General features: G+C 36.6%; 5 protein-coding genes across 9 annotated transcripts; 2 read left to right on the top strand and 3 right to left on the bottom strand.

The window, feature by feature from the left end:
- Positions 1 to 10: 10 nt before the first annotated feature.
- LOC123005751 (DENN domain-containing protein 5B) lies at positions 11 to 4,656 on the bottom strand. The gene is made up of 8 exons (XM_044399683.1): positions 4,426 to 4,656; positions 4,270 to 4,379; positions 3,175 to 4,221; positions 1,942 to 3,125; positions 1,383 to 1,889; positions 959 to 1,335; positions 712 to 907; positions 11 to 663 (listed from the first exon to the last, which is right to left on the bottom strand). Exons 1-8 carry the CDS (start codon positions 4,499 to 4,501, stop codon positions 465 to 467), a joined length of 3,696 nt encoding a protein of 1,231 aa, XP_044255618.1. The 5' UTR covers positions 4,502 to 4,656; the 3' UTR covers positions 11 to 464.
- Positions 4,657 to 4,871: 215 nt separating this feature from the next.
- LOC123005748 (myotubularin-related protein 13) lies at positions 4,872 to 13,367 on the top strand. Of its 2 annotated transcripts, XM_044399678.1 has the most exons (16): positions 4,872 to 5,205; positions 5,255 to 5,340; positions 5,394 to 6,140; positions 6,192 to 6,880; positions 6,949 to 6,963; positions 7,210 to 8,067; positions 8,114 to 9,253; positions 9,997 to 10,425; positions 10,492 to 10,857; positions 10,905 to 11,574; positions 11,630 to 11,959; positions 12,012 to 12,221; positions 12,276 to 12,429; positions 12,485 to 12,688; positions 12,742 to 12,824; positions 12,879 to 13,367. In XM_044399678.1, the coding sequence occupies exons 1-16, from the start codon at positions 5,151 to 5,153 to the stop codon at positions 12,969 to 12,971; spliced, it is 6,129 nt and encodes a 2,042-aa protein (XP_044255613.1). In that variant the 5' UTR covers positions 4,872 to 5,150; the 3' UTR covers positions 12,972 to 13,367. The 2 variants fall into 2 exon arrangements, with proteins under 2 accessions (XP_044255613.1, XP_044255614.1); XM_044399679.1 differs by lacking the exon at positions 6,949 to 6,963.
- On the bottom strand, positions 13,334 to 15,346 carry LOC123005771 (TNF receptor-associated factor 6). Of its 2 annotated transcripts, XM_044399718.1 has the most exons (7): positions 14,805 to 14,874; positions 14,644 to 14,752; positions 14,278 to 14,590; positions 14,084 to 14,226; positions 13,795 to 14,037; positions 13,602 to 13,739; positions 13,334 to 13,549 (listed from the first exon to the last, which is right to left on the bottom strand). In XM_044399718.1, exons 2-7 carry the CDS (start codon positions 14,658 to 14,660, stop codon positions 13,360 to 13,362), a joined length of 1,044 nt encoding a protein of 347 aa, XP_044255653.1. In that variant the 5' UTR covers positions 14,661 to 14,752; positions 14,805 to 14,874; the 3' UTR covers positions 13,334 to 13,359. The 2 variants fall into 2 exon arrangements, with proteins under 2 accessions (XP_044255653.1, XP_044255652.1); XM_044399717.1 differs by having other exon boundaries at positions 14,644 to 15,346.
- A 225-nt stretch (positions 15,347 to 15,571) lies between these two features.
- On the bottom strand, positions 15,572 to 20,433 carry LOC123005753 (breast carcinoma-amplified sequence 3 homolog). 3 transcript variants are annotated; one of them, XM_044399689.1, is made up of 10 exons: positions 20,305 to 20,433; positions 20,173 to 20,224; positions 19,729 to 20,041; positions 19,182 to 19,400; positions 18,874 to 19,131; positions 17,893 to 18,822; positions 17,246 to 17,834; positions 16,457 to 16,891; positions 15,798 to 16,400; positions 15,572 to 15,745 (listed from the first exon to the last, which is right to left on the bottom strand). In XM_044399689.1, exons 3-10 carry the CDS (start codon positions 20,029 to 20,031, stop codon positions 15,708 to 15,710), a joined length of 3,375 nt encoding a protein of 1,124 aa, XP_044255624.1. In that variant the 5' UTR covers positions 20,032 to 20,041; positions 20,173 to 20,224; positions 20,305 to 20,433; the 3' UTR covers positions 15,572 to 15,707. The 3 variants fall into 3 exon arrangements, with proteins under 3 accessions (XP_044255624.1, XP_044255626.1, XP_044255625.1); XM_044399691.1 differs by having other exon boundaries at positions 16,457 to 16,810; XM_044399690.1 differs by lacking the exon at positions 20,173 to 20,224 and having other exon boundaries at positions 20,305 to 20,398.
- Positions 19,732 to 22,269, top strand: LOC123005766 (iduronate 2-sulfatase). The gene is made up of 3 exons (XM_044399713.1): positions 19,732 to 20,711; positions 20,767 to 21,511; positions 21,559 to 22,269. Exons 1-3 carry the CDS (start codon positions 20,526 to 20,528, stop codon positions 22,143 to 22,145), a joined length of 1,518 nt encoding a protein of 505 aa, XP_044255648.1. The 5' UTR covers positions 19,732 to 20,525; the 3' UTR covers positions 22,146 to 22,269.

Here is a 22,269-nt window from a genome sequence, read left to right as displayed (position 1 = left end):
AAACACACAAAAGTTTACACGAAATTTATTATTACAATTTTTTTTTTTTAATTAATTACAATTTCATCTAATGCATCTCTATTATGAAACTACTTTGGCTTTTCAGAACCTACACATGAATCACAAAGAATTGTGTCAACATTTTCTTACAATATCACAATTAATTCAACACTGATACCAAAAAAGAAAAAAACAAGCAGAGGTAACTTTGATCTGAAAAGGAAGACAGTTGTCTCAGTCACATGACATTGCAATAAAAATTATTGATATGCAAATTATGTAAAATAAAAATAAACTCTGTTTACTAAACTTAGCTTTGGCAAGGTTACAGGAATTGTCTTTTTTTTTTTAAATTAATTTAGGCCATTTTAAACAATATGTACAAACTTACAAAAATATATACAATATCACTTTTAAAAATAAACATAATATCAACGGTGGTAAAAAAAAGACTAGAGAAAAAATTAGACATGAGATGAAGGTGATGAAATTCCATGAGTTACTGAATTTTCGAGAACAACATCAAGTTCGTCCAATGGCAATAAAATTTGCCTGAGAAACGTTAATAAACCACGATTTCTCAAAAAAGAACTTTCTTCGTACATTTCTTGAGTCACTTTACATATTGCCATTGGTCCCAACATCCGATGCAACAAATGCTCCCTAAAAAAAAATTGTAAACAAAATGAATCTGACACAATAATTAATCACCTGACACTGAGACAAATAAACAATTGAAATTTTCCATCTTTCCCCAATGCTTTACTTGTACACATAATTTCGTCAATTAAATGACAATAACATCTCCAAACGGCAACGGTTTCTTGATGATTACGTTCTAAACTTGCCGTTCGATTACCTGAACTCTCTTCTAGTAAATCCGACTCAAATTGTTCTTTAACGCGGACTGAAAAAAAAAATTAATGTTTAATTTATAAAAAAGAATTTTTTATCGCACCTAAATAGTCCCAAAGATGATTTTTCCCGACAAACAATCGCGCCGATTTAAATCCCAACAAAAATACATTTTCCAAACAATATACTAATCCATTTTCGCCACATAATAAAGCCGTTAATGTAGTATTTCGTTCAGAATTCCTTCTATAGTGCCATTTGACGATATTATTAACACAATCGCCTAACATATGTTGAATTTGCGATTGTTTTAATTCAGTTCGGAGAGGTCCCGGAGAACGACACCTTGGTGATGATGTTTGTCCCATACTTTGATTCGTTTCCTCTCCTTCGACTTTCAACGCCATTAAATTACCGACCAAGAGTCGTTCAGTTGACCCATCATCGACCCCACGTCCCAACCATCGCCCACATGGAAACCTACAAGTTTATCTAAATCACTCTACAAGACAAAAAAAATCACTTACTTGTAAGTATGTCCTGTAATTTCGTTACGTACTAAAACATAATCAATCATCCATTTTGCATACAAGCCTGAATTGTCATGTCCTATTCTTAACGTTGTTAAAACACCCAAATTGTGATGCTTGTATTCGAAATTGATTAATTTAGGTACGGGAATACGACGAGTTTCAGATAGAGTACCAGAAAGTACGACCCAGACATTTGCCGAAGTGGTAGCACTCTTTTTATTTGGGTTTATCACAATACGATAGGGTATCACAGTGGTGGCGTACGTACTTGTGAAACAGAAATAATCAACAGCGTTTAGAGACAAGAGATGGTAGAGGAATTGTTCTTTTTCTTCTTCGCAACGAAGAAAAGCTGAACGTTTGTAAAGACTACGAAGGATGGTTTGGTCGGAAAGAAGAGTGCGAAGATGTTTCGATAATTGTTTTTTTTCAAGGGCTAAACGGACCCAAGCTTTGGCCATACCAATCCCGGTTTTTACATCTGTCATTGCTTGGACATTCCTAATACACACACAATTTTTTGCAAATAAAAGAGTCAATTTGTTTAACTTACGCGACATCAAATAAAAGCGAATCAGGAAGTGTTGGTAAATCAAGCTTGAGATTTTTATTCTCATTCAAAAGTTTATTCCTATTTTGATGTGTTTCCTGGTATATGGTTAAGTGTGACCATAAGGCTGATTTTCCCCTTTTTCGTTGAAGTCCATGTGACCAAACTCTTTCCAAAAACTCACATAGTGACGCGACTAGAGTATTTTCTTCAACTGCACCGAAATTATCAACGGCATTATTACTCGAAAGTGTCACACCTTCGGCTCCCAACTTTGCTAATAACATTCTTTTTGTTTTAGCTTTACAATCTTTGAGTAATTTCTCGACAAAAGTCCAATTTGCTTGTGCTATTAAAGCTGGTGACATGTCTTGATTGTTTTTAGTTTTCTCAGTTGGTAGATTACGCGAAAATGACAAACCTTTACGTAATGCACTCGCTCGTGGAATACTTCCTTTATTAACAACAGGAGTTTTATTTAAAATTTCTTTATCTAAAAGTGGGAAATACCGACTTGGATTTGATTTGACATTCATTATTTCTCTCGGTGGTGGTGCTTCAAAATCCGGATTTGTTAATCTCCGTTCTAAAAGTTTCTGTGTATCGTGTGCACTCGTACACGGCTCGTAACACAAAGATCTAATTAGATTCTCACCACCGTAGCGTTGTTTTAAAAGTTTAATTCGATTATCGAAAATGAGTAAATTATTATCAATCTCACCCCATGTTGATAAAATTTTATTATCAATCAGTGTGGCAAACATTTGCGATTCGAGAAATCTCCAAAGAAAGTGTCGATGTTGTTCCGGTTGATCAGACAAAAAAGATGCTTTATCGAAATTTTGCATAGAATCGCGATTATTGAACCAATCATCTTTATCCTGATTGGGAAATATAACAAAATTTTCGTACGATTGAAAAATATGAACGAAACGATTAAGGAAAATCTCTCGAATTGAATTATTAAATCGTAAATCCTCAATATAGGAATCTGTAGGTTGAGTGGTTTCGTTTTGGTCCAAAGCCACTCCTGTTCTTCGAACAATATCGGCAATTCTTTGTAAAGCTTCGGATCGAGCTGAGCCTGGGGGCGACGGTGGTCTATCCCCATCGAGAGTATCATGAATTGAGAGTTTGCGTCGATTCTGGGGGCGCCCTGGTAGCGTACAACTCCGCGACATGATTTCCTACAAGACGAATTTAATTAACACTATCAAAATTGACATTGATATTTACTTGATTGTTACGACTATTTTCAGAATTGGGTACATGAACCCCATATTTGTCCAATGCTGCCCAAATTTCAGCGGTGAAAGCCTCCAAATGTGGAAAAGTAGCACTTTCTTCCGGTCTTTGTACTTTACATTTATCAATATCAACGTAACAGAGAGTCGCTTCCGATGCCACTTTGATATTTTCAGATGAGGCATAAAGCCCCATTACGAAGGGTACAGGAGCGTCGAGAAAATGGTGCAAGGAAGCTGGCAAAATGGGGACATAGACGTGGGGCCATGTGAAAGGAAATAACAACGAAGTTATCCCTTCAGCCACGACCATTAAACGTTGACAATCGGTGCTTCTTAAAAGGACTTGATTTTCCAATAGGAGACAAGTGAAGATTTGTACAACAATGTCCACTCCAAGCCAAAGAAACATCAATCTTAAGGGGTAATCAAGATGGGGTAATTCAATTGGAGGTGCTGGAGATTGTAAAACTGCATTAACTGGGGGCAAATGAGGATCGTTTGGAGGCAAAGAGACCAAAAGACTCTTTCCAGGTGCTGGCAATTGCACTTCATAAATTAAATTAAATACGTAACTTTCAAGACTTAAACCTGTCGGAGGAGAAGCAGTGACACGTTTAGGCACACAACGAAATAAATTCTCGAGGAAAATCTTAGCTGCTTGCACATAAGCTGTCTGACATATTAGACTGATACTTTTTGATACAAAAAGCTTGTCTTTGTTAATATCGTAATAGGTGAGAGCTGCTCCACTAGGATTATGTGTGCTGAGTTTAAAATGACGAGGAAGTGACCGGGATTGTGGGGTATTCTGGATCGTTTTGATTTTTAATCCGCTTGATAATTCCGTGATGTACATAGCTTGAAGGGTTTGCATCGCATTACAAATATCTCTATTTCGTACTTCTTCGTAAAAAATCAAACTAAAACCGTAGCATCTCTTACCATCTTCTCGAGTTATGAGAAATGAATGAAAAAGTGGAGCTTGAGTAACGGAGTGTTTTTGTGTCCTGAATTTCAATCCTTGAGGCAAGCAAAACTGAAATTGCGGCGTTATTGGGGTTTTTTAGAAAAAGAACAAGTTTACCATGCAAACCGCAGAGGCATCAAAAGGATTATGGGGCACGTTTTCAGGATAATGTGCCAAGACTTTGCCTTTGTATGAACGTTCCAAAGGTGAGACATGCAAGTTGTCTTCTATAAAAAATTATAAGTTTGGGTTTGGGTTTCATTAATTACCTACCTGATATATTGTCAGGTTCAAGGCCTGAACTCAAATCCAAGCCACAAATTACGAAATAGTCAGCAAATTTAAGCATTTTTACTACTTAACCTAAACTTGAGATTTTTTTTCGCAGAGAGCTGATTTTAGGTGCTTTTATCACAATACATTGTTACTTAATATTATCACTTTGTACTTTATGCGTCTTTAATAAAAAATATGTTAAATATTTACGCTCTATTTTCTTTTCGTTTTTCGGCCATCTTGAACATTAAACCGACTCGAACAAATGCACTACTAACCAAAAGTTGAGAAATTATTCGAATTGTTAACACAAATTTTGATTTTTTATGAATATTTTTTAATGTGAATAAAATATTACGCAAAATTAATTTAGTTGTTTTATTGGAACAACATTTTTCTTCAAGTGTAGTTCACATGTCCCATTCTGCCACCATCTGATTGTCAAAAATTGTTAAAATGGCGTAAAGATTTGTTTAGAAGAATATTACTTTTGGGTGTGGCTTTTAACATAAACTATTGATGATAGTTTTGTAAACAATTAAACCAGTTTTTGTCAGAAATTTAGTTTCTCGGGGGGAAAAGTCCCCCGAATTTTATTTAGCCCCCAGGTGATTCGATCGACTTGCTCATCATTATTTTGAAACTGTGACTAAAGAAAATGTTAATAATTTTCTGCAAAACTATAAAATACTCAAAAACGCCATGAAGATTTAAATTGAAAAATGTCACGTTTAGCGGACTATTTCGTCGTTGTGGGTTATAATCATGAGAAAGAGCGTAAGTTTGTACCACAAGTTTAACGAGTAATTAATTTGATAAATTTCAGGGAGCGGTATTAGCAGCGGTATAATTTTACAAAGATTCCCGGAAAAAGACTGGCCAGATACGCCGTTTATTGACGGAATTGAATGGGTATTTAGTGTGAAATGACCCTTGTGGCTCATTTCATGTCGATTTTTTCCTAGTTTTGTCAACCACAAGGATGGGCTTTATCCACCGAACGACAAGAGCCGAAATTTTTCGTCTCGGTACTTACAGATATCGACGCAAATCGCTACTATTGTGCTTGTCTTTGTTTCAATGAAACGGTCTCAATCACCCCTAGCAAGCCTGTGGATGAAGAGGAAGACACCGTTGAAAGCGAGGCTTCTCTCGTGCGCCCCATTCCCGCTATATCACATCACAGCATTATGTACGCCCCCAAATGTCTAGTATTGGTCTCAAGATTGGATTATATCGAAACGTTTAGGAATTGTTTAGGAATTATTTATTCGGTTTATGTAGAGAGTATGCCAGTACCGTTGGAGAATTTAGTCGGGAATATTCTTGGTTGTATTCAGGTGCCTCCACCAGGGGGGCCCCAAGTGAGATTTAGTATCGGCGCTGGGGATAGACAAGCGTTACAACCCCCATTGAGCCCCTCACTACCAGTCACGCACACTTCCGTTAATTTATTATTCCATCAGTTAGGGATTCGTAATGTTTTAGTTTTATTTTGTGCCATAATGACCGAACATAAGATTTTGTTTCATTCGAAAAGTTATAATCGTTTGACTGAAGCTTGTCGTGCATTAACAGCTCTCATGTACCCCTTTCGATATTCACACGTCTATATACCTCTATTACCAGCGGCTTTGGTCGAATTTCTATCAACTCCGACACCTTTCATAATGGGGGTACACTCGTCTTTGAAATATGAAGTCGCTGAATTGGTATAAATGAACTACTGATGAGTTTATATTATAATTTTTTTTTTTTGGTAGATGGATGTGATTATTGCGGATCTAGACGGCGGTTCTCTTACAATTCCTGACGGAATTTCACTTCCGTTACTCCCAGAACCGCTCTTGAGTCACACTCAGGAAAACCTGAGTCTTATACTTCAACCAGAACTCAGCTGCGCTGATCATGCTTTCCCTCCGTTGGCAGTTCGGGCCCCACAACCCGCCATGTTAGATAAGGAAATCAGGGCCGTATTTATGCGAACTTTTGCCCAACTCCTTCAAGGCTATCGCAGTTGTCTCACATTGATTCGAATACATCCTAAACCGGTGATAACTTTTCATAAAGCGGCTTTTTTGGGCGAACGCAATTTAAAAGAATGCGAATTTACAACACGTGTTTTGGATTGTATGTTTTTTACCAGTTTTGTGGCTGAAAGAGGTCCACCATGGCGGCCATGTGACGTCTGGGATGAACTTTATAGCAGTTTGGGTGAACTGATGAAAGCTGAAACACAAGATTCAAGATTGATTTTGATTCATATACAAGAATTGGCACAACAATTGTACACTAATGAAAATCCCAATCCGCAATCGTACTCGCAAAAAATTCTAGTACCTCCTGAAGGTGCTTTTGCAAGGATACATCAACCTATTTTACCCATCATTAATGGAGAACAAGTCCAAACCATTATTGATGAAGGATTGTCGAAAAATAATCTCAAATCGAGGTGAGTAGATTGGATGGTCCAGGACCGTATTAACATTATTTTTTGTCTTTCTCTCGATGCGTTGTTAGTGGGGATTATGCCTGGTAAGTTTAGTGTGCTTTTGTATTCTTGTTGAAAATAAATAATACCCGTCACTGGTTTTCTTATTGTTACTATGACAATTTTTACTTTTATATTTTATTGTTACTATAGTTACATAAAATTTTTGGAATTTTCTATAGCAACTAGACGAAGCTACTCACATGTGCGACTCGTCTACGCATAATGCCTTCTAATAACAATAATGTTTTTATCAAAGAAGGAAAGCTTATTTGGTTATTTTTTTGAAGGTTGGCATCTCTCCGGCCCATCCAGCCTCGAATCGTCCCTTCGGGCCCCCACATTTCCAATCTCAACGAGAACAAAAACATTGTTAGTAATTCGGCACGTCGTCTCGAAGTCCTTCGTAATTGCATTAATTGCATTTTCGAGAATAAAATCTCCGATGCACGTAAAACCTTCCCGGCTGTACTGCGAGCCCTTCAATCGAAACAAGCACGTTTAGCACTTTGTAATGAACTTGCACAACACGTCAGTGGTACAAAAGCAATGCTCGAACATCAACAATTCGATCTAGTCGTACGTTTGATGAATTGTGGTCTTCAAGATGATTCATCGATGGACGAACATGGCGTTGCCGCAGCACTTTTACCACTTTCGACGATTTTCTGTCGTAAACTATGTACAGGAATCATACAATTTGCGTATACGTGTATTCAGGAGCATGCAGTTTGGCAAAATCAACAATTTTGGGAAGCGGCTTTTTATCAAGATGTACAAAAAGATATTAAGGCTTTGTATACGGCACGATGTGAGAGTGTGAGAGGAGGAGGGGAGTTGTTATCGAGTCCGACTTCGCCAAGAGAGAGTAATAAAGATTATAATTGGACTAATAGAAGAAGTATTTTGAATCGGGTACACGAACCAACAGCGTTAGAAATAGCAGCTGAACAAATGAGAATCTGGAGTTCTATAGATGGTGAAAAACAAAAAGAATTAATCACGTGTGAGGAGAATACAATGTATAGTCAAGCAATTCATTATGCAAATCGAATGGTTTATTTATTAATCCCTTTGGATATTGGAAATAAGACAAGTAAACAAGAGTTGGATGATGATGAGAGAGCGAGTAATAGTATGGCGAATAGGTGAGTGTTTAAATTTCCAGTCACCGGAATAAAAATAATTTTTTAGTGTCGCTGAGAGTGATAGTGCTGATGCTGAGTCCGGTTTTGAAGATCAAGATCCGGGTGAGACCGGAATGACAGTCATTCGTCTTGTATCTCGTTTCATTGATAAAGTTTGTAATGAAGGTGGTGTAACTCGTGAACATATTCGAAATCTCCACCAAATGATTCCCGGTGTTGTTCATATGCATATTGAGACACTCGAAGCGGTTCATCGTGAATCTAAACGACTTCCTCCAATCCAAAAACCGAAAATTCTTACACCCAATATGCTTGCCGGTGAAGAACTCATTATGGAAGGTTTACGAGTATATCTCTTACCCGATGGACGAGAAGAAAGTAGTCCGGGATTACTTGGTGGTCCACCACTTCTTCCAGCCGAAGGTGCTATCTTCCTTACCAACTATCGTATTATTTTCAAGGGAATCCCCTGTGATTCGTTCGCTTGCGAACAGATTGTTGTGAGATCGTTTCCAGTGACGTCATTAACGAAAGAGAAGAAAGTTGCAGTTCAATATTTGGCACATTTAGATCAATGGTTGCAAGAGGGACTTCAAGTGCGTTCATGTACGTTTCAATTGATGAAATTAGCGTTTGATGAAGAGGTCACAGCTGAAAATGTTGAAACATTACGAAAATTTATTCATAAAATACGACATCCACCTGATGTGTTTCATCATTTTGCGTTTACGGGTCAAGTGGTTGTGAGTCAGACACCGTTGCATAAAGGAAAGGAAAAAAATGCAACTTTGAGAGGTTTTGCAAAGAAAACATTATTGAAAACGGCAAGAAAAGCAGGATTTAAACAGAAATCGTCATCGAAACGACAAAAATATGTTTTACCAAATTCAACACTTTATAATAGTAATAAATATATGACGAGTCCGGGTCGAATGAGTTTACCAAATACCGACGAGTATAGTCACGATGATGATTTATCTATTGATGATTTTGAAACGGGACCATCGTCAGTGCCAACTGCACCTACAGATGCTAAAACTTTAGAACGTTTAGTTGAACGTAGTTATGTAAGAGATTGGCAAAGATTGGGATTATGTAATGATAATTCATCACCGACAAATGCTAAACCAGCTCCAGATCAATTTCGCTTGACTACAGTCAATTCCATGTATATGATGTGTCGAAGGTTGGTACTGAAAATAGCTCAAATTGCTTTATTTTGGAAGAAAACTCTTCTTGAAGTCAGTATTTGGTTGAAATACTTTGATTCAGGTTGAGTCCCGACTTAAAATTGTTGCAGTCTTAAATTAAGTTTGAAACAATTATTTTTATAAAATACATTAGTTTTGAATTAATTCTGTATTAAAATCGAGCAAAATTGGATTGAAAATAGCTCAAACTGTTTTATTTTCGAAAAAAAACTATTATTTAAACTATTATATTGTTGTAATACTTTGATTTAGGTTGATTTCCTGCTTAAAAGTGAGCCAAACCCATTGGAAATTAATCAAATCGTCTTATTTTGACCGAAAACGACGAATAAACACACATTTCGTTGTTTTTGTTTAAGAAAGCCATAAAATTTAATGTCTTTTAACAAAATAAGTACTTATTTGTTGTTTCCGGTCAAAATAATACCATTTAAGCAAATTTCAATTGGTTTGGCTCGATTTAAAGCGAGAAAAGCTTGTAAAAATAAATGTATTTTATCAAATAAGTGTTAAAATTTTGGTTTCTAGGCAAAATAAGCCGATTTGATTAATTTTCAACGGTTTTGGTTGGATTTTAAGCCAGAAAACCACGCAAATCAATGTATTTCAACGCTTAAATAAAGCAAAATTGAATTGGAAATAGCTCAAATTGCTTGATTTTCATTGTTGAAATACATTGATTTAGCTATAAAAACTAACTTTTAATAACACGTTTCAGTTATCCGGCACTGTTGGTGGTACCGGCAAGTGTGCCAGATGAAAGTATTCGTCGCTTTTGTCGTTGTTACCGCCAGGGGCGGATCCCCAGTACCACTTGGAGACATCCTCGTACAAAAGCTCTTTTATTACGAGGCGCTGGTCATCATGGTAAAAGTGTAATGGGAATGTTGAAAAGTCATCCAACTCCAAATGCTTCCACTGAAACCACAACATCGTCTTTTGAACAAGAAAAATATCTTTCAGCTCTCGTTTCAGCCACTCCAATATTCTCATTACGTCATCATGGTTCAGCTTGGGGAATGTCCGATAGTTCACTCAGTGTGAATTCATTATTTTTAGCAGCTGATGATCCATTAAGTGGTGGTGCAACTCTAACACCTGAAGTGGCACGACGTTCAAAACCGCTGAAAGGAATGGGAACTTTGGCGTAATTAATTTACTACAATTTGGTGGAAAAATCGCAAAGTGATCATTTTTTTTTTTTTCTTATTAGGATGTTTCCAAGGTCATCTGGTGGTAAAGGTCCGAAGAATTTTGGTCGATGGGGCTCTTTAAAAGACAGACGCCAAAGTTCACAAGCATCACTTGCCAATGTTCAACAAAATCGCAGTAATATAATAAGACATTCAACCGATGCTGATAGTTCAATATATGGTGTTCATACGTTGCAAAGAGCCGCTTTGTATATTTTAGGAGAAAAGGCACAAATGAAAGGGGTAAAAGTCGAATCGGCCCCAAAGACTGATTTTATACCAGTGGAATATTACGATGTGCGGCATACAAAGACAGCATTTAAGAAATTAATGAGAGCGTGTATACCGAGTTCAGCAACTGATGCGCCCGAACAAAGCTTCCATAGGTAAAATTACAGGTTTCTGTATTATCATTTTTACAATGTTTGTTTAGATTGATTGAAAATTCGGAATGGTTGCAACAAATTCAGAATATAATGCAACTCGCTGGCGCCGTTGTTGATCTTCTTGACCTTCAAGGCTCCTCTGTGGCAATTTGTCTTGAAGATGGTTGGGATACAACAGCTCAAGTCTCATCCGTTGCTCAACTCTGTCTCGATCCTTACTATCGTACAATGGAAGGTTTTCGTGTTCTAGTTGAAAAAGAATGGATCGGTTTTGGACATCGTTTCAGTCATCGTAGCAATCTCAATGCGAATTCACAAGCGTCGGGATTTGCACCGACTTTTCTACAATTCTTAGATGTCGTACATCAAATTCAGAAACAATTTCCAATGGCATTTGAATTTAGCGATTTCTATTTGCGTTTTTTGGCTTATCATTCGGTGTCGTGTCGTTTTCGTACGTTTCTATTCGATTGTGAATTGGAGAGAGTTGAGAGTGGCGTTGCCGCTGTTGAAGATAAAAGAGGTTCATTAACGTCGCATCATAAAAGTGTGGATACCATCTCCGATGATGAGAATATTTATCCGGGTGGAGGAAGGGTTGCAGGAACGACTTGTGGTACAAATTTAGGACAAAGTGTCTTTGATTATGTGGAGAAGCAACATGCGAGAACACCACTTTTTTTCAATTTTATGTACACACCGGATTTTGAACATCCTGTAAATATTTATCACACAAGTAATGAAATTTTCATTTAGTGATTTTTTAATTAAGGTTTTGAGGCCACAATCACATCTTCCGTGTCTCGAAATTTGGCAATACTATTTAGATGAGAATCTACATCATGGTCCTGAATATGATCTTGAAATTATTCAACTTGATACACAACAAGAAGAAGAAGCCGAAGCCGCTGATGGTATTTCAAGTAAAAGTAATCGAAAAATAATAACTCTAGGTTATGATTGTGTCAGTAAATGTGTACCGGATGCATTTAGTCATCTTTTGGAGGAAATTCATCGATTAGAAACCGAACTTGGACATTTACCACAAAAATGGAAAGTTCTTTGGGACAAACTCGAATTACCAACCACCGATTCTCTCACTGTATGTCAAAATTACATTTTAAACCCATTTGGTATATTTTTTTCCATTCTAGAGACATTCCTCGTTTAGTACAGCTCTAGTTCGTTCTCATGGCCGTTTGGTCCATAAACGTTCAACTCTTGAAATTCTAATGAGAGGTAAAATGGTGGGGGCTGCTGAAACATCATTGGTATATTCACACCCTCACCGTTTCGAAAAATATAATTACACCACGCCCACATATTGTGATTATTGTACGAATTTATTATGGGGACCAGTGAAGGTGTGTGTATTTGAGGCGTGGCCTATTTCAATAAATTGATTTGATTGGTTACAGACCGGTATGAGATGTATGGATTGTGGGTATAGTTGTCACGAGAAATGTATAGAGGGTGTGCCTAAAAATTGTACAAAATATAAAGCAATTGCTGACAATAATGCATCACAGACTATTTCGGGTACAGGAGGTGATAATGGGTCAGTCAGTTCAGGTAAATAGGGGCGGAGTTTAAGGGGTGTGGTTATTATAGGCGGAGTTAATTGTAGGTAGCGCACGACAGACCTCTAGTCAGCAATATTACGACCAGTTTTCTTCCAATGTGGCTGAAAATAGGACACACGAAGGGTATTTGTATAAAAGAGGAGCGTTGTTAAAAGGTTGGAAACAGCGGTGGTTTGTTTTGGATTCGATTAAGCATCAATTGAGATATTACGATGCAATGGAGGATTCACACTATAAGGGGTATATAGGTGGGGAAGGGTTTTATTCGTGTTTGTGTTGTTTTTGATTCGTTTTTGTTTAGATTTGGCTGAAGTAATGTCAGTGACGTCAGCTAGTCCCGCCCCCGGCCCACCGAAAAAGACTGACGACAAATCATTTTTCGATGTAAGTATCATGTGATTGATGGGGTGTTTTGTGATTGGCTGATTTTGATTGCAGTTGCGCACTAGTCGACGCACTTATAATTTTTGTGCAGCGGATGCTGCTACCGCACAAGAATGGATCGAGAAGCTGCAAGCTTGTCTACAATAATAATAATAATACTCTTTCTTATCCAAAGTTACTTTTTTTTTTCTTAGTCACAAATCATACTCATAGGTGACAATAAATGTTGAATTATTTTTAGTCATTATTTATATTTTTTTTTATAAAACGCACACATTTATGTATTAACTGGCTCAAGTCTCTCTATATCATGCAAGCATATCAATGTTTTTCGGGATTATTTGTTATTGTTGTGTATATTATTACATTCCGTGTTAATAACCGCTCGACATAAGTCGCACCCTAGAGTCGCTGTTATATTTGTGATATATTGTTTAGTTACTTACGTTAACATGTCTCAAAGTATATTTCCTTAGCTTAATCTATGCAATGTGAAATAACTGCCAAAGTTAATAAACCATTTTAAAAATTTTATTCAAACAGGTTGAGCTTGAACTTTTATCAACAATTGATTGTTTTCGACGTAGCCTTGAGAGAAAATTTCTTCAATTAAAGCGAATTCAGTATAACCGAAACCTTTGGGATTCATATCTTGTATAGGTTTTTTAAATGCATCCAGTTCGGGACGAGTCATCATCGTTTCTTTTATATTACGAAAAGGCTGTCTGAAAAATTCAATTAATTCGATTAAAAATATTTTAATAAACAATCGCTCACAGAGGATGGATTAAAGTTATGGTTAATCTTCCACTGAAAGGCCAATCTAAGGCATGGTCGTGCTCTGTCTTCATTACATGAATCAAGATAGCTACGTAATTAGGGTCCTTGGGTGATAAATTCAAACGAATGCACAATCTATAATAAATTTTAAATTATTATTGTGTTTTTTTTCCCCCCCCCCCCCCCTCACCTATATCCATTAGTTGAAGTGTAAAAACCGGGACTATAATGCATAATCCTTGAATCATTTCGCATCGCATTAATTTTATTTTTGAAATCATTAAAATACCATAAATAACATCCATTACAGTAGCGCAAGTGCATTTTTGACATTGATAAATTCAAAGATGAGATTTGTTCAGACATATTTGCAATAATTATATCTTGTTCGCGTGTCTTTTGTTCCAATAATACGGCTTTTTCGTACAAGGCCCTGTAACAATTTTATTTACATCCCTTGTAAAATAATGATTACTCACTTTAATAATCCATTTACGTTATCGTTATTTGAGACTGATGAAGTGTCGTTTTTAGACGGGGGATCCCAAAAATTCGCTTGTTGTGCAATTGCCGATGTCGAGGGGCTATTTATAGTGATTCGACTATAAGCTTGTGATAACAACTGAAAAAATGTTTGTTTTTTAAATGGGCCAATGAAATGGTGTGTAATTACGTTCAAATGTTTGTGTATGTATTGCTCGAAGTGTCTTTGTAATTCAGGTTCATCTTCAAACTTATCCTCGCAACCAAATTCGACAAAAGCACATCGCAACTTTTCATTTTCGGGTAATTCCGGTGGTTTAAATTTACATGTCAGTAGATGTGTCTCGACATCGAGAGGTGACAACTCCTCCAAACAACCCCTCACCAGATTAGGACATTTGGTTTTTTGTTGTGAAATTTCTCTTCGAGTGAAATTATCGGGAAAAATGTCCACTCCCTTCTCGAGTTTCGTATTATCGATGGGACATGAGGGATTTTCGCGTCTAGAATTATGTTTTTTAGTGTTAGTTGTTCTAAAATGGGGCATAGGACTTACTCGAGCCATGAGTCCATACAAGTACGACAAAATCTGTGCCCACAAGAGGTCAAAACGGGGTCACGCAGCCATGCAAGACAAATGGGGCATTCAAATCGCGATTCGGGACCTGAAAAATTATCGGTGATTGAGCTTTCTTGGGCCATTGTACTTAAAACAACATTTTTTCCCAATGAGTAAGTTTTCAGGTTGACAGGTGGTGTCACGTGACCGCACCTGGATGGAATCACTAATTTAGCATCTCATTTTTTTTTATTATTTATTTATACAATGTAGGTAATGGTAAGTAGTAATAAGGAGTATAAATATTAGAACGAATCGTACAAAATAAGTTTGAAAAACTAACAAACTTTTTTTCAATCGTATATAAAAATATGTAGCAGTGTCTAGTGTGACAAAACAATTTCCTAAACATATCCAACATTAGTTGATTATAACATCACATTTCGTCTAACTAGTCTATCACTTGTCCCTTGAGTTATCTAGGATTAAATTAAACGACTAGCTATGCATTATATGAAAATGTTTTGATTCGTCTACTCTATAGGCGGGGGCACCAAAATGGAAGAATTGTTCAAAACGAATTGTTACAAAATGCAATTACCTAAATAAAACTATCATTCTCCATTATCACAATCTTTAACAATTGAAAAAAAATATTGCTTTCTCCTCTTTAACTAAAAAATTAACTACAATCACTGTGGCACACTTCCTCTTCACATACTACTGCTGGAATCACCTGGAAAATGTAAAAGATTATCACTGCAGGAGGGCGTTGGTGATGCGCGACTTGCTGAACTGAAGCTACTCGCTGAACTTATATCTTCGACGTCTTTGTTGGTCAAATCCGTTGATTGTTCACCCCCTGAAACCACCCAAACATTTTAGAACGAATTTCCGAAACAAACAAATAAACAAAAAACGCAACTCGACTTGAGATCTTTATTTTTATTTATTCCTATTTTTTGTTTAGTGTAATGAAATACAACAGATTCACAATGCCTTAAAATTATTATTATATACAATTTTACACCACTTTGTTGAAAATTTGAGGTGGAACACATTTAATACTTGGAAAAAACATTATCCTGACCCAACACATCTAAAAAATTATTAATTTCGAGAGCATTTTAGAGACTCATTTTATTATTTACGTTTTTTCTTTGACTTTTTCCGAGAACTTTTCGACGTTTGCAAATTTTGTGCTGGCACAGTATTTTCATCCTCGACAATCGCCGGGACTTTACTCGAATCATCACTCTCGGTCGTATCCGTTGGTGAGCCGTTATTTTCATCCGAAGATTTATCAATTTTCAACAAATCTTCTTCTTGTATCTCTGGACTCTTGACCTCCACATCAATATCAATCAAATTCTCTTTTTTTTGTGGAAGTTTCACTGTAAAACTCTCAATTTCAGGAGGAAGATCCAAATCAATGATTTTTTCTTTCGCCGGTTTTGATGCCGCCACTATATTCCAAGACCTTTTTGGTACATCACTCTCCACCAAATTCGCATTCTCCTTTTCTTTCGTAATTTTCACACCAAGTTTAGTCTTAGGTTTACGAGCTTTTCGCGTCGATGATAATTTCTCTTCTTCTGAAGAACAAGTAATTTCCGACTCGGTTTTATTCATTGGCATTTTCTCACTGCAATCTTCAGCATCCTCAAACTTTAAAATACTTTCAAACAATGACGAATCGGGAACTTTCTTTGGCGCATCCTCGAGCAAATCGACACTGACACAATCAAAAACATCTAAAAAAAAAACACAACTTTTTTCATAATGTAACACAAAAGCTATCTCTTCTTACCTTGCACTTCCTTCTTCTTTGTTTTCGTCGTAGTCTTGATTTTATCTTGTTTAATGATTGTTTTAGTTTTAGGTGAGCTTTCTCTTGATTTGATATGTTTATTATTGGAAGATAGTTTGTTGTTGTTTTTCTGATGATTAATAATTTTGACGGCAACTTCAGTATTGGCTTCAAGACTTTTAGTCAATATATGATCTGGAGGACAAGGTTTCGGTTTGGTTTCTGAATAAAAAACGGCTTTTGGTGCCACCACCGGTCTAAATAAAGCTTCATCACAATTCTCATGTATGACAGCATCTTCAACGACTTGTTCTATTATCGTTTCATCATCAGATTGGACTGTTACAACGGTGCCTAATGGATTTACAACTTTGGCAACTGTTGTTGTTGTTGTTGTAGTCGGTGGTTTCATCGAAACAATCACACAATGCCCACCTGAACAGAAAAAGCCAATGGCAGGTATTTACTGATTTCTTTTGATGGGATCAAAGCATGCAAACATGCACCTCAACCGATAATTAAAAATAAATTAAAAAAAAAAGAAGTGAATGCAAATAGAAGGAAGATTGTTATTATTGTGCTATTTTTGTTAATTCAAGTGGTCAGTTTTCCTGCCTTTGGCTAATTCTGATTTGATAATATCGACGCAACGGACGAAAATCGAACAAGCAAAATAATTATATGTATGTAATTTGTGTCAAGGAAAATTCAACCACTTTTCAAGCCAAAGCAAAAGTGCCCAAACAAAATAAAAACACAAATTACATGACTAGCATTGATTTCTCTTACCTGTTTCTCTAATTCCTGGCGATTCTAACATGGCATCAGCAAGATCCTCTTTAAGACGTGTCTCTCCTGCACTTCCCACTTCCGTTTTGTGATATGTGTCCAAAAATAATTGCTCACAACTGCTCGCCGATCCCGATTCAATTAAAATTGCATTAGCTTTACTCACCGGCATATTAACCGGTTTTGAACGTCTCACATCAACCGATTTCGTTTCTAAAACACTACCATTCGTAATGGTATAAGTTTTGAATGTAAATTGGGGTCCCATCCAAAGCCTCCTATGGGGTCCTAAATGTGTCACAATTTCAACTTGAGACAACCAATGATCGTCATTATGATCCGGTTTAGTTGTTTTTTTATAAAGAGGCACACTTTGAGCTATAAAATTTAAATTCTCTTCGGACATTGGTAATGGAATATCGGCGGTATAGAGACGACGATGAAGAGACCATTGTGCTTTTGCACATACTTGCAATTCAATTGGGGTATCATTACAGACACGTTCTTTTGGTATTGAAGACAATGGATGAGGCTCCAAATCGTATTGGATTAATGTTCCATAGCACGAGTTGACAAACAACGATTCAACCTAAAGAAAAAAAAAAAAAAACATTAAATTATTAAGACTTGAATAAAACTCAACTTACCGGTTTGATTTGGGACTTGTGCAAAGTCTCTCTAGGCCCTCCCCCCTTTGACGACACATCCATCCATGCTCTAGGTGGTGCAAAACATGCCACAACTCTTAACGTAATATTTTCTTCCGACGATGAAGATAATCTTTGTCTTCCCGGATGTGTTCTTTGTGGTATAGCCCCCGTATTTTGTACATAAACCGGTTGTCTGATTTGAGCAAGTGGATTAACTATAGTCGGTTGTGGGTATGGTGGAAATCTTGAATTACGATAGGGAAATAACGAATTCACTGATGGTGTTTCCAATGATACTGGACTACTTGAACGACCTTCAGATGTCAATCCTGCTGATCGTTGATATCTTGACATTTTATTAACAACATGTGTTGTTGCATGTGTTCGTACACTAATCGGGCCACCATATGGTGTCACAGCAAAAACATGAGTTGTACCACGTAGTGTAGATACAGTTACCCAACGTGAATCAGGTGAAAAACACATATCTTGAACTTTAGCTGATGTATCACCACGATGAAGAATATATAAATGATGGACTGCAGCTAAAGCAGGCCCACCTGGATGTGGTTGTATTCGAAATACATGAAAATCATGACCACGTTTATCAGCTGTTAAAAGTAACATTCCACTTGGATCAAATGATAGACAGACAATAGCTTCAGTGTGAGCTACAAAATGAGCAATCACAGCATCTTGTGAAATAACATTCTCTTGTGAATTCATATTCTTATTTTCAATATCAAGAATTGTAATAATGCCTTTTTGGGGTACATCAGCTGCACCTCCAGCTTGAGGACTACTTGTTGATGAACCACCGGGCTTAAAATTAGGATTACCAGTTAAACTTCCAGCTACCGATTCGGTAAATTCACGAATGCCACGCCCCAAAGACTTTGCCGCATGTAAAACAGTCGCAGTATAACTCTACAAATTTTTTTTTTTGAAATAATTTGACAAGTTTAATCCTTTAATTACTTGTACTCCTTCTCCTTCATTACCACCTCCACTTCTATTACTTGCAATCAGTCTTTTTTCAGCATACGCCAACCATCTTGCTCCCAAAGCCACCGGATTCTGTTGAATACCCGGACTTAAATAACAACTTGTCACACTGATACGATTCTCCAATGTAAATGCATCAAAAACAGCGATTTTTTCAGCAAAAATCACCACAATCGAATGACGATTTGCTAAAACGTTCAAAATCGATGTCTTAAACTGTATTTGTTTCACCTGAAATAATAACAAATTAGAAAATGAGAGAAAATACTAATTGTAAATACCGGATCTACAACTCCTCCTTTAAGTGAACGAAATGTTAAAGTACTGTAATTCGAAATTGAATCACATAGAGCAATTAAAGGACGCGATGATGCAAACAAATCAATCTTATTGTCTCCGCCTGTCTTGAATGGTGTTGGAATCAAACGGAGAACACGAAGAATACTATGACGAAAAGACAAGATTTCGGTAGCTTCACCAGTTGCAGGAATTGCCCAAATCTGGAACAAAATAAAAATTTTAATTTCATTTCAAAAACGAATGACGTTTGTATTTATTGACAGCTTACAACTTTGATTATTATGTTGGTACGACTTTGCTAAATTGAGTGAAACAATGGTAACTTGATACACTATAATACTTGCTTAAATTTATTTTTTCCTCAATTTTCATAAATGAATTCGTTACGTAACTGCCTTTAAATCGTCTCTTTTTCATTTAAACGTTTCAATCAAATTTATTGAGACTTTTCTCTTGTTTTTATAATAATCAAGTGTCATAATTGACACATTGTCAATCATTTGTTTGTTTTTTTTTTTGAAAACATGCCTGAATGCCTGTCGTGTATCCTAGAACGAGTATAAGCGGGTTTGAGACAACATTATCATTGTCGTAGATGGGCCCCCATGTGGCTGCCTCGTCCTGGTCAAGTTGTTCAAAATGTGCCCATTGTATTTTATCGTCGACTTCATTTGGTACGACATTATATGCAGTGGGTACGACCTCGTTGATGAATCCGGCGACGCTATCCAAAATTGTGGGGTCTGTGACTTGTTGAGGTGTGACAGTGACACTCCCTCCTCCTCCTCTCGTTTGAGATTTGGACCGTCGATGAGGCGATTCAGCAGACATAATTTGGTTGCTGAAACAAAGAGTGTGGGGGGTAAACAGATGAAGGACAAAGGGGTACACCCATTGACAACCTTACGACGCGATTATTTATAAAACTGTCTATTAATAGATGATATTTTTGCGTGAAATTGGATGTCTTACCTTGTTTTCGATGCAAATCAACATTTCAACTCACAAACTGCGTCATTCCGCTCTAAAACAGTAATGACGTCAGATTCAAAGGGTAATTTCAGATGATGATAACATAGAAAGAATACAAGGGTCCAAACTTACCATCAAAGTCGCAAATAAGGGCTTTAGATGGTTTCAAATCACTATTATAAATCAATATGCATTAATACAAAGAACTTCAACAACTGTCACTGTCACAACAACAGAAATCAGCTGATTGGATAACATTGGTCGAGTCGTAGCGGTCGATTTAATTTTAGCAAATGGTGGGGCAATCATTTATTTATATTGTAAATATAAACAGTTGTAATTAACAAATCAAAATGATTGTTCTTGTTTTATTCGGTTTTTTGGTGCACCATTCCATAGCCTTAAAACCCAATGTTTTGATGGTGATGGTCGATGATTTGAGACCAGCATTAGGAGTCTACGGAGATGACAATGCCTACACCCCAAATATTGATAAATTGGCTAGAAAAAGCTTCGTTTTTACGAATGCATTTGCTCAAGTGTGTAATTTTTTTCAAGTGATGCAACCAGTAATACATTAGTTTTAATTATTAGCAAGCGCTGTGCGCCCCCAGCCGTAATTCGCTCCTTACGAGTCGCCGCCCCGACTCTCTCCACTTGTACGACTTCTACAGCTACTGGCGTGACTCAGTGGGTAATTTCACCACTCTCCCTCAACTCTTCAAAGACCACGGTTACTACACCCAATCCATTGGGAAAATTTTTCACCCAGGCATCTCCTCCAACAACACTGACGACTCCCCTTACAGCTGGAGTGGCAAACCTTTCCATCCTAGAACCGAAAAATACAAAGAATCTAAAGTTTGTATGACTGCAAAAGGCATTCTCGCTCGGAATTTAATCTGTCCGGTGATTGTTGACGCTCAACCTGGCGGGACATTACCCGATCTTGAGTCTTTAGCCGAAGCGGAAAAGTTTCTAAAAGAGTACAAGGATGAAAAACCGTATTTTTTAGCTGTGGGGTTTCATAAACCACACTTACCGTTGAAATTTCCTGTGGAGTATTTGGAACATCATCGAGGAGAGGTGGTGCTTCCGGTAAATCGATGGCGACCTTCATTTATGCCAACAGTGGCGTGGAATCCATGGTTGGATGTGAAAAATCGTGATGATATCAAAGAATTGAACATTTCGTTTCCTTTTGGCCTAATGCCTGATAATGTTACGAAAGAAATTATTCGAAATTACAACGCTGCTACTAGTTATATTGATGATTTGATTGGTTCTTTACTTGAAAAAATTGATAATAATACGATTATTATTGTGACTAGTGACCATGGTACCTACTAGAATAATTCTTAAAAGTGTTTTATTCTTCTTTTGTAGGTTGGTCAAGAGGCGAACATGGGGAATTTTCAAAATTCAGTAATTTTGATGTTGCCACACATATCCCGTTAATTATCCATGTCCCAAGATTAAGCAATACGGAAATAATAATTCCTCAACTTGTCGAGTTGGTTGATCTTTTTCCTACTTTAGTTGATTTAACTCAAATAGTTCCAACGCTAGAAATATGTAATAAAAATGGTTCAAATTTAATATTATGTACAGAGGGACACAGTTTAGTGCCAATAATGGTTTCAAAACAAGCCAGAGAGGGAAAAAAAGCTGTTTTTTCACAATATCCAAGACCTGGAGCTTTTCCTTCTGAAATTCCAGATAGTGATAAACCACGACTTAAAAATATTAATATAATGGGATATTCGATTAGGACGACAAGATACCGATACACAGAATGGATCAAATTTAATCATACGACATTTATGCCTGACTGGTCAAAAGTTTATGGGAAAGAATTATATGATCATTTAATTGATGCTTTAGAAAATATGAATCTTGTTACAAGGCCTGAATTGAATGACTTGATCAATTCCATGCATAAACAATTGATTTTAGGGTGGAGATTTAGTTGAACGGTAAAATAAAAAAATTCAAAAAATCAATTCGTTTTTATTTAAATTCAAAAAAAAAAAATTACAAGTTATGCAATCCATAAAACAACTTAGTGCCAAGTTTAGGGTTTTTTGAGCTTAAAAT

The sequence above is a fragment of the Tribolium madens genome, unplaced genomic scaffold (assembly GCF_015345945.1).
Source record: "Tribolium madens isolate multiple individuals breed KSU strain unplaced genomic scaffold, Tmad_KSU_1.1 Scaffold_20;HRSCAF=117;Tcas5.2_LG4, whole genome shotgun sequence".
NCBI lineage: Eukaryota > Metazoa > Arthropoda > Insecta > Coleoptera > Tenebrionidae > Tribolium > Tribolium madens.
This window is presented reverse-complemented; position numbering and strand designations above follow the sequence as displayed.